General features: G+C 34.2%; 2 protein-coding genes across 2 annotated transcripts; one reads left to right on the top strand and one right to left on the bottom strand.

Annotated features, from left to right (window-relative positions):
- Positions 1 to 927: 927 nt before the first annotated feature.
- On the top strand, positions 928 to 6,204 carry LOC123214960 (thiamine biosynthetic bifunctional enzyme TH1, chloroplastic). The gene is made up of 10 exons (XM_044634986.1): positions 928 to 1,065; positions 1,228 to 1,449; positions 2,076 to 2,150; positions 2,516 to 2,591; positions 2,675 to 2,750; positions 3,268 to 3,399; positions 4,269 to 4,333; positions 4,411 to 4,538; positions 4,945 to 5,192; positions 5,479 to 6,204. Exons 1-10 carry the CDS (start codon positions 1,018 to 1,020, stop codon positions 5,996 to 5,998), a joined length of 1,590 nt encoding a protein of 529 aa, XP_044490921.1. The 5' UTR covers positions 928 to 1,017; the 3' UTR covers positions 5,999 to 6,204.
- A 1,077-nt stretch (positions 6,205 to 7,281) lies between these two features.
- LOC123214141 (serine/threonine-protein kinase SRK2A) lies at positions 7,282 to 11,865 on the bottom strand. The gene is made up of 9 exons (XM_044633880.1): positions 11,330 to 11,865; positions 11,064 to 11,138; positions 10,698 to 10,799; positions 10,171 to 10,224; positions 9,982 to 10,074; positions 9,795 to 9,887; positions 8,948 to 9,052; positions 8,775 to 8,873; positions 7,282 to 7,985 (listed from the first exon to the last, which is right to left on the bottom strand). The coding sequence occupies exons 1-9, from the start codon at positions 11,447 to 11,449 to the stop codon at positions 7,671 to 7,673; spliced, it is 1,056 nt and encodes a 351-aa protein (XP_044489815.1). The 5' UTR covers positions 11,450 to 11,865; the 3' UTR covers positions 7,282 to 7,670.
- Positions 11,866 to 11,897: the final 32 nt, after the last annotated feature.

The raw sequence follows: 11,897 nt of genomic DNA on the forward strand, positions 1-11,897 counted from the left end.
CTTCCTGGTAACCAGTTATACGGGGAAAAAAGAAAAGTTACTGACAGAGAGGTCAAATCCCAGCCTGAATAGGTAAACTAAAAATTTTACACGTCTTTCTCATCAATATATAAAATCAGTGGCTCAAGTCTAGAATGGTACTTCACAGGCCTATTTACATAGACTCGTCTCACAACCTTGTTTCAGGAAAATTTCCAAAAAAACTCAGCCGACTGCAGACGTTGGCATAAGCTGAAGTTAACGAAAAAGTTGATTGAATGCATTCAGGGTTGCCTGTCTTTGTTCGTTGGATCAATGCTGCATCATTTTAGGGTGCTTTAGACAGACTGGGATACCATCTTACATTGGTGTCGTGGAACTGCCTCTTTGGTTGATGGTTTATACGTTTTTGATGCAAGTAGCAAAGAAGTTTTCAATCCTGATGTTAAGAAAGCATACATGTCAGGTGTAGATTGGGTCATGTAAATCCAATCCGTTATTTTGAAACTCCCAGAAGATTGGGTTTTCGAATATTGTCCATAATAGATGACTAAGGCCATTTAGCAAAGGACGACGCTCGTCATTTAGCAATTAATCACATTTGTTGTCAATGGTCAGAGAGAGAAAAAAATTATTTTTTCAAATTCAGATATAAGTGTTAAATATTAATTTTTAAAATCTAAAAAAAAAATTGATAAAATTATATATTTTTTAATATTATTATTAAATTATTTTTATATTTAATAAAAGATTTAATAATAATTTAAGAATGAATAGGTATTTAAATTTTTTATCTATTATAAATATATTATTATGAGTGGGGTAAAATTGAGGAGAAAAACAAGTTTTATATGAATAGTTTCATTAACCCTAATTTGTTATTTCGAGATAATTTCTTCCCACCCTAATTTGTTTGTTATGTCCCTGTAATCATTTTGGGTAAGTCAATTACTTTAACCCCTCAAATTATGGTTATTATAATTAACTTTTAATTTTAATTAAAATTTAGAAGGAGAAAGAAAGAATTTGTTGCTTCTCATGGCCGTCTCTGGCGTCCTCTCTCACGTCTCCTTCTACAACTACAAGGTAGATAGAGAATAAAAAATAAAAAATTAAAATCAAACTTTGATTTATCGCGCTCACATGACTTTTCTTGTCTAGCTTACTTTTATCTACATTACAACCTTTCTTTTCCTGCACTTTCTCGGCCGCCAAACAGACGCTAATTTCCTGTTTTTGAGATTGCAGTTTTCCTGCTCGAGATTCAGAACGCGAACTTTTGTTGCAATGCAAGGAGAAGATAGTGGTGGCGATTCTAAGATGAAATTTCCACACGTCTTGACTGTCGCCGGCTCCGATTCCGGTGCCGGCGCCGGAATTCAAGCCGATCTAAAAGCTTGCGCGGCACGTGGCGTTTATTGTTCCACTGTGTTAACTGCAGTGACCGCTCAGAACACCGTTGGAGTTCAGGTTGTGCTTTGCTTGCACTCTGTTTGCTTTGCTCATATTTAGTAGAAAACAAATATAATTGTTTTGGATTGAATAAAATTTGTTTGATAAGAAACATAATTTACAAAGAATTTTAGTAATGATAACAAGAAACTTTTGTAACTCTGCATATTGCAAGATTTTGATGTTTGATTAGTAATAGAATTTTAGTATAAATTGTAAAATAGTAATGCTATTAGCATACTGTTTAAAGTGCACAAATTATGTGTCATCATATAATTGGTTGTTTTGACTGTGGCATTATATAATTAGTTGTTATGACATATCAACCTTATATTTAATTGTGTATTCAAAACTGTATACGTATATTTTTATTTATGGTAAAATATAGACATTTTGCCATAACCATCTGGTGACAGGATGCAAAATTCTGGTAATATTGTCAAAATAACATTTTTTATAAAATAAAGGAATTGCCATATCACATGATGATTATGTTTTTCTTGTTTTGTGTGTAAAGAAATTAATAATATTGAACATTAAGTTCTTTGTGAGCTGAGTGTTAATGAAAGGTCTGATATGTTTCTGATTGTATGCGTCGGTACAACACATTCCTGATTTTATTCTGAGCTATTTGTGATTGTCAGGGTGTAAATATTGTGCCTGAAGATTTTGTTGCAGCGCAGTTGAAGTCTGTTCTTTCTGATATGCAAGTCGACGTGGTGAGTTTTGTCACTGATTGCTGATTTTCTGGGATTGGTATTTTGATTTACAAGTGCTTTTTGTTGATTGCGTAGGAGTAGAATTTTAATGAAGAAAAAAGGATATATGTTGTTTTTATGAAAATTTATACAGCTTTTTTGGATAATATTTGTTACTGTTAGCTTATGTTCTGCAGTGGTATAGTCGTTTATAATAATGGTAATAGTATGTGTTACGTTGAAGAGAGATGAGGAATTACATCACTTCTGAAATGGTTAACTTTTTGTTTATTTTGGACTTTATTAAATATGGCTTGATTTTTTGGCTCTGTGCTTACTTGTAATAGTAATAAGTTGATTTTAAACTAGCTATAATGTGTTATTAGGTTAAAACAGGTATGCTGCCTTCAACTGACCTAGTCAAGGTTCTCCGTCAAAGTCTTAGAGAGTTCCCAGTTCGAGGTATGCTATAGATTTAAATACCTAGTTCTCTTGATTTCAATTCTAGTAGCTTTGGGTTGACTTATTCTGGTAACTGAAGGCAGCTTTAGTTGTTGATCCTGTCATGGTATCTACCAGTGGAGATGTGCTTGCTGGCCCTTCCATTGTCTCTGGGTTTCGGTATGTGGAAACTTCCTCATATTAATAACAATTAATATTCATAAAGCTGCTGATTTTCGGTTCCAGAGTTTGATGCTTGTTAGTTGTGACTTCCACTTTTCCATCACCAAATTTTGTTTGTATTGCACGCTCTAATAAATTAAGACCCTTTTATCATATTTTCCTCTGTTGCTTTTCGGAAGCAACCTTCTACATCACTGCATCCCTTGATGTTCCTCTCTAAGTTTTTGTTTGAAGCCATAGGCTTCCTTTTTTAAATGATCTATCACTAAACATTTCAGCAGCTGCTGTAAGTCTTCCTTGTTTGACAACTTGGGCCAATGAAAGCATGATTTGCAGTTATAATTACAGAAGAAATCATCTACATATTTTTTTTTTATTCATTGAACACACGTAGCCATGTTTGTATTTCTTAGTCATTCTTATCTTTGTTTTTAGTTATAAAGTTGTCCATTAGAAACTGTAAAAAAAAAAAAAAAAATCAAAGTTAGATATTGCTTTCTGGCTCTTGATGCAGAGAGGATCTTCTTCCTATGGCTGACATAGTGACCCCAAATGTAAAAGAGGCATCTGCTTTACTTGGCATGCAAGTCGCAACAGTTGCTGACATGAGATCTGCTGCAAAGTTATTACATAATTTGGGCTCAAGGTTAGTGCCAAATTGATTGTGTTGTTTACCAATTAGAGATCTGTTATAGAACTCGAGTTTTCAATTTTTTAAAGCGGGTGTCAGAAAGTCAATTTTCCTCATACTGTGGTGAGGCTGAAGCCTCAACTGGTGAGACTTTTGTCTTTGTCATATATGGTATACAAGTACTTGAGAATATTAGAATTAATGAAAAATCTAGAGGGTAATAAAATGAGATTATAGACAGAAAAGTCCATAAACATTTTGGGGCATGCAATTATGCCAAGAGGAAAAGTAATATCACTCTAGTTTGTAAGCTGTTTGATGTAAGACAATGAACTTTATAGTCTGTTTCTTGCCTTTTCTCTAATGCATCCTGAACCTATTCTTGTCTCTTGGGTCACTAGATTCGGCTTTATGGAGGTTTTTTCCACTTTTCTGTTAGATTATGTACATCTTGTGATAGATTGAATGAATAAAATTAAATTGGAAACTTGTTTGAGTTAAACTAATATGTAGTTTAGAATAACAATTTTAGTAGCTATGTCAGACAGTATTTTACTCTTGACGTCCAGAGATTTCAGTCTTACTATGATTTGTTTTAAGCTAGAGTTCTAAAAAGTTAGGTTTTTGTTGGGGGTTTCTTTTAAGCCACTATGCATTGCCCCAAGTTGTTTTGTGGGTAGGCTTGAAAGACTTGATGAATATTGAATATTACCTTTTGCCTCCACCAGCTCTTTATGTTCCTCTACTCTCCAACTTCACCTATTTCTTATTTGTCCAATCATTTCTCCTCTCTCTCACTCACTCACTTTCTTACTGTTATCTTGCCTATCACCCATCATAAACAAGCATGGGGCTTAAACAAACAGTTAATTTTGCATTTTCAGAAATGTGCTTGTCAAAGGTGGTGACCTTCATGATTCATCAGATGCCATTGATATTTTCTTTGATGGTAAATTTAAACTCGTGTTTTATATGTATTTCTAAAGAGTTCATGTCACTGAATATCAACTTCTTCGATTATTGTAGGAAAGGACTTTTATGAGTTGTGTTCATCCCGTGTGAATACACGTAATACTCATGGTACTGGTTGCAGTTTAGCCTCCTGTATAGCAGCTGAACTAGCCAAAGGTTCTCCGATGCTCTTAGCTGTTAAGGTATTTATCTATTTAGATGTCTTCTTAGGTTAAGTTCTAATAGTTATGTGATGCAAGGATGTCTGGGGACAAAAAGGTGTATTTTTGTTTACGGCATCTTTACTGTTCACCTATAAGAATGAGATGTGCAAGGAGTTAGATATTATTGTGATTTGTATTTTCCAACTTTTTGCCAGTAGGAACTTGGAGAAACTAAGCAGTTCAGTATATGCCTAGATATCTTGGTAACTAGTCCAATATTTGTGCTTCGACAATTGTGCCTTAAAGATCTACCTTGCCATATATTTTTATTAGAACCATTTTCCTCAGACTCTTGGTATATTGTGTCTTTTGTTACATTTGTTTCTCTTTCTTCTTTTTGGACTAACTTCATCAGTACACCAATGCTCATTTGTCTCTCTCATAGGTGGCTAAACGCTACATCGAAACTGCCTTGGTTTACAGCAAAGACCTTGTTATTGGAAATGGACCTCAAGGGCCCTTTGATCATCTTTTGAGGCTTAAGAGTACATCTTGCAGGCGAGAAGCGTTTAATCCTAGTGACTTATTTTTGTATGCTGTTACAGATTCAAGGATGAACAAAAGGTGGGGCCGTTCAATAACAGATGCTGTTAAAGCTGCCATAGAAGGAGGTGCCACCATTATTCAATTGAGGTTTGTCACTGTTGAAATGTGTTATCTTATAATGTGCTCATTGTAATACTGACACTGTACTGTGTATATCTTATTTGTCGCCATTGGTTTTGCTACTTAAATTTCTGTATAATCTAATATTTCTCTCAAATAATCCTAGAGATCTGTGCAGTTTGTTGTAACAATTTTCTTTTTCATTTTCAAATTCCTAGCTTGGGTATATGAATGACAGCAATTGCCTTTGTAACTACATTTGCATATAAAATTTCACAGTTTAATGTTCATGGCCTTTTCATTTGCTTTGCAGAGAAAAAGATGCTGACACAGGGGATTTTCTGGAAGCAACCCGAGCATGTTTAAAAATTTGTTGTCCCCATGGAGTACCTCTAGTGATAAATGACCGTATTGATATTGCCCTTGCTAGTGATGCTGATGGTGTGCATGTAGGTCAGTCTGACATGCCTGCTCGTGTTGCCCGCACTCTACTTGGCCCTGAAAAGATCATCGGTGTATCATGCAAAACACCACAGCAAGCCCAACAAGCTTGGATTGATGGCGCCGATTACATTGGTTGTGGCGGAGTATACCCAACTAATACCAAAGCAAATAATCTCACCGTAGGTTTGGATGGATTAAAAACTGTCTGCTTGTCTTCCAAGTTACCCGTGGTTGCAATTGGGGGCATCGGTATTTCAAATGCATCCGATGTGATGAGACTGGGTGTACCAAATCTGAAAGGTGTTGCAGTTGTTTCAGCTCTTTTTGACAGGGAATGTATTATCACAGAGACCAAGAAGTTACATGCTGTGCTAACAGACACGAAATGAAGTGTGGAACGGAGAACTACGAGGCTCCAGGTCAGATTATATCCTCCGTTTCCGCTTGAAAAATATGCACTTGCAATTTGGGATATTATTAGCTCAGTTCAGAAAATGATTGAAGGTCTGTTCAAGATAATTAATGAATTTATTGAATGTGCTTTAGTAACACTTTCAAAGTTAAATCAATATTTCTCATTCTGTTCAAAAGTTAATCTCATATCTTATTTTATATTATGAATGTGTATCAAGACATTTGGTAATTAGTATGCTGATTTTAGCATATAAATCTAAAAATTCTAAAACAATATTTCTTATTTATTTTTCCTCCTCTTTCCATTTATATTTCAAAACACTTCAATAATCCGGGTTTTTTTATATTTTAATTATTGTTATTATAATCTATCTTATGCAAAATATCATCTATCTATTTTATTGTCTATTAAAAAATGTGTATATAGTTTTATTAATATATATTAATATGCAATAGCTAAATATTATAAATGACATATTTATCCTTGTTTCTTTATGGTCAAATTTGAGGATGATAAAGAAAATAAAGAATAAACATTCCTTTGTATAGGGCTTTTATTTTTTATTTTATTTTATTAACTTCAAATAAATCTTTTAAATGAAAACAATGTTCTTTATTTTGTTCGTGAGTGATGAATATTTTCCCATCTTTCAGCCTCATTTTCTCACCACATTCAATTTGCATATTCCCTTTTTCTTGTTGACTTTATTCAACAATACTTTATTTTTCACTTTTGACCAAGTTTATTTGTTTTCTGGAAATAATTTATAGTTCGAGGGTTAAAAAATTAAGAAAAACTCATTCAACATTTTTTTTTTTTTGGTTTTTTATTGTTATTTGTCAAACTAGAAAACACTTTTGTGATAATTTTATTAATTTTTATTTATATTATTTTTTAATATTATCAACAAAAAACTCTTATTTAACACATTTTCAAATCTTTTAAATGCAAAAATGAAAATGCAGAAATAGATAAACAAAAGAAAATGTTAGTAGAAATCAACATATTCAAAGATGAGTAATATACGTACGCATTTTTTACATATAATTAGATAACACATATAATATACAATTATATAATTAAATATTATTTTAAAATAAAATTATTTAGTCACATCCTGACACATTGTGTACCAAAATTATTCATGCATAGTTTTATTATTCATGATAATCATGTTTATGCTATAAATGTTCATGAGACTCATGATAAAAGAGTACTAGAGTTATCACCAGTCACCACCACAAAAGTAGAGCAAGACACCAGAACAAAATTCCAAATTGATAAGGGTTGAAACTCCATACAAACCAACCACTTTAATTAAATATTCTTACAATATTAACACCATCTTCCTGTCACAATAGCTAAAATCATACAAAATCCTTAAATCTAAGTTTAACTCGCTCAAAACTCAACTTCAAATCCTAATGCTTCCAAGATAAAGTACCAAACACACACTAATCACTTCTTACAAATAAAAAGACTCAAGCTTCATGATCAATATGCAACTAACTTACAAACATTTATTGAACACATGATCCTAAACAACTAGCTATTTATACAGACTTGAAACCATGCGGTAAGTACAGGCACTCCAATTGCACAATTCTAGACCATCCATGATTGCAAGGGTTATAAAGTAAATCTTTTTAACTGACATTAACTTCCCCACTTGCTTGTGCCTCCTTGACTCTCTTCTCATACTCATCTTCTTCCTCGGCATCAGTGTCTTCTTCTTCCTCATCACCGTCTTCTTCTCCTCCCCAGCCAAATCCTCCGATGGATCGGGAAACCGGAGGTGGAACTTTGGCTTCCTCAACTATTTTCATGATTTCTTCCACGGTTTGGAGGGAAAAAGTTGGATTTTCCTTTCGGTAGTAGATGGCTTGAGCTGGCTCTGTTAGCTCCCTTGGCAGGTTCTTCAAAAACCACGGATGGTTCTTGATCTCTTTAATGGAGATTCTCTGTAAAATGAAGAAGGTTTTAATAGTTAAGTTCTTCATACGTAAGAAAATGCATGATAATAATATAGTATCCTGAAGATGTGAATGAAACCGAAGGAAATGAGCTAAGTATCATCAACATAGACTCATTCGTGATGTAGAAATGGCTCAAACATTCCATTGCCACATTTTTTTCATACCGCAGAAGAGTCATACATGCAGTCCACACTCATGAGCTACTTAGAGCACATCCACCAAACTGCCAAGATGAATATACAAATGGTTCAATATATCAAGATTCCTATATTCCCTAGATGGTGAAAGACTACAAAACCCAAGCATGTTGCCAGTTGCTGGAGGTGCAAAAAGTGACCATATTGTCACTGAAACCTTAGTTGAGGGAAGGAAAACCCACTTCTAGCTATCACTACAGCACGCCAAAAGAGAGCTAGACCCTATATAGCTGAGTCAGACCCACATTTAGATAGACCAACCCATGTAAGGCAAGTGTAAACTAGGCTCGTGAGTTGTGACTAATGAATCAGATTACCCAGTAGCACTTGAGGGAGAATGTTAAAATATTTAAGTCGCATATGGGAAGAAAAAAAATGAAAGGGTATATAATGTAATAAATATCCAAATTAAATTGGTTCAAGATATTTTAACCATTGGAGTCCAAAACATGTTAAAGACCGTGATTAATAAAGATGTTGATCCACACTCCAAGTTTAAAGGCTCCAAGATTTCTAATTCTTACTCTATAAGCAAAACTTAATTCTTACAAAAAACACAGCTTAGCATCATACATACCCTTGATGGATTTGCGACAAATATGCGAGAGAGAAGATTTTTACAATCTTGAGATATGTGAACATAATCAGGAATCTTGTATTGGACAGCCATTATTTTCTGCAGAAAAATGACAATAAGGATATCAAACACAGCAAAACAATAGACAGCTTCTGGAATGGGAATTATCTTACATTAATAGTTTTCCTGAAATTCCTTGGATCCCGCTGGTCCTCAAATGGGTATGCTCCCACCAGCATAACATAAAGAGTCACTCCACATGACCATACATCCGCCAACTGAACAAACACAAATCAACATTAAACTGAACCTGCAACATGAAAGTTTTCAAGGACTTCCATGGTGAAGACCAACTATTTAAATGTTCTTTGCAATTTATTATTTTCAGGTCAATGATTGTCTGCTCTAAAAACATAAGGGCATTCAACCATCACATACAGCAGATGGATGCTTTAAACGAAAAAAAAAGGAGAGACGATGTATCTAAAGAGCAATACCAAATCCACAAGCATAAAAGAACAACAAAAGTTAAAGACATAAGATAACAATAGGATTTATCAAGCTAAATCTGGTAAGCCAGATGACTGAACCAATTGTTTTATACTGATGGTATCTATCTTGGCCAATCTGTAAACAAAAACAGAGCTGGCCAACTCAAATCACTCAGAACATGAGTGATAGATACGAATGAGTTATGCCATAACTGATTAATATTAGAGTCTGAGCTGCCCTATATTACCATATTCTTGAATTCAAACTCAACAGCACGTAAAAAACCTAAAACTAGGAAGAACTCTTTGACCTAGAAAACAAGATAAGTTTTCTAGATATGTTTGAGAATTTGAAACTCATCACCAGAAAATTACTTGTAGACAGTCAATGGCATATTGTAAAGTGATCGGCCTAAATCTTCATCCAGATAGCTTATAAAAATCAGAACTGGATTCATTTGTCACAAATATAACTGAATCATTTGCTAAAATATGAATATGTCCAAACGATAGAGATGAACAACATTACCTTGCCATCATATTCTCGTCGGGAAAGAACCTCTGGTGCAATATATGCTGGAGTGCCAACAGTTGATTTGGGCCTTGAATGCAGCAAAGATGACTACACAAACAAAACACATCAAAGAATAATAATGTCATAAAGAATTCAGAAGAATATAGAAACTTATGAGACTGATTTGCTCAAATAGTCAAACCTTTGAGTAACCAAAATCACAGATTTTCAGGCGTGGTGCTGGGCTTCCATCCAACAATGTATTTTCCAATTTCAAATCTCTATGGCATATTTGCTGCAGAGAAGAAAGTGTAAAGTAAAACAAATCAACCACCAAATAAAAAGTGGGTGTGTGTGAGTATATGTTTCAGATATATTTACGTTACTTTACCATTGAATGACAGTAGCTGACTCCTGAGATAAGCTGCTGGAAAAAATACCTGGCCTGAACATATAAAAATGTGCAACAACATCATGGAAAGAGAACTTAAAAAGACTACCAATAATTTGTGCTAAAAAACAGACTCACGCAATCATATCAATAAGAGACAAATAATCAGTTCTTTCTTACTTGCACTCATATCCAATAAAGAAAAAAACAATCATTGCAACTAAATTAACTCCATCAGGCTTAAGGCCACAGACTTTTTTAATTCTAACCTGTCCCTCAAAACTAAACCAAAGCAAATATCTCTAACCCTGATGTGGTTGAGATGTATCCTAAGACTCTCATAAAAACTACAAGAGACCCTACAAATTAGCTAGTTGTTATCCACTTCTTTCTTTGTATGTAGGTTACACAACGATTTTGTGTTTTCTTTTTCCCAATCACATTTTCTAGGAAGCCAATCAGAGATGATAAAACAAACCCAAATCATGAAAAACAAAATTCAATAGTAACCAATAAAAGTATCAAACCTCATCTTCACTGAACCTTCCCGCATTGCAAATTCTCTCAAATAGCTCACCACCAGCAGCATACTCCATCACAATTGCCAAATGTGTGCGGGTCAAAACCACCTGCAAACTCAAATGTCATTAGATCCTTAGGGGAAAAGTCACGGTAATACCAAACTGATTTGACACTTAACATGTTAAACCATATTCACATCCTCACTACATGACATCCACTCTATGTTACAAGCTGCAAGCTATTAAAAACACTACAATCCGGTGACATTACCATGATGCAATAAAATTACAGTCTTTTAAACCAAAAAAAATTAATCTTAAAAAAAAAAACCCAAAACAAAATTAAACTTAAAAAAATCCACAAAAACTGACCTCCTTGAAGCGAATAATGTTAGGGTGGCGAAGTGATCTGTGGTTAATAATCTCCCTGGCCACATTCTCATCAATCTGAAACCCACAAATTAAAAACAAAACCCATTAACAACCTCAACTGAAAACTAAAACTTTCCCACACAGTTTCATTTTCCGGGAAATTTTTCCATCTTTTTTTAAGAAACAAACTGGAATCCACCAAAACAAAAAACAAAAATCAACATGCATGCATGAATCAACATGTGAAATTACAAAAAAAAAAAAACCTTGCGACCACGCTCGATGTACTTCATGGCAACAAGCTCTTTGGTGTTCTTGTTCCTCATGAGCCTGGCCACACCAAAATTCCCAGATCCTATGTCCTTTACGAGCTCGTACTTCTCCATTTTTTGGACTCACAAACTAACTCACAGTAAAGAATTTTGTACAAAATTATTTGTGTGCTAGAATCAAAAGGGTGTAAAATAAAAAAAGAAGAAAACTTTGGGGTGAATTTACGAGAATCTGAGGCTGAGGGAGGTGGGATATGAAATTTAAAGTTGGGATTTGAGTTTGGAAAGATTTGAAGGAAAGAAAAGAATCAAAAGGTGACCGAGGGAGGAAATTGTTGTGGGCGGTTTTAGAAAGTGTTTTTAATAATCACAAAAGAGGGAAATAGAGAGAAAAAAGAAATCGAGTAGAAAGAGAGGAGAGAAAAGCGAGAATCTTTGGTATGATTCACTGTAGAAGAAAGTGGAGGTGGGATTCCGAGTCAAGGAAAACAAGAGTCTCACGAAATGAGCTGACAAAGAAACGAAGATAACAATATTCCTGGATATTTTGGTCTACTTCCGT

The sequence above is a fragment of the Mangifera indica genome, chromosome 4, assembly GCF_011075055.1.
Source record: "Mangifera indica cultivar Alphonso chromosome 4, CATAS_Mindica_2.1, whole genome shotgun sequence".
Classification (NCBI taxonomy): Eukaryota; Viridiplantae; Streptophyta; class Magnoliopsida; order Sapindales; family Anacardiaceae; genus Mangifera; species Mangifera indica.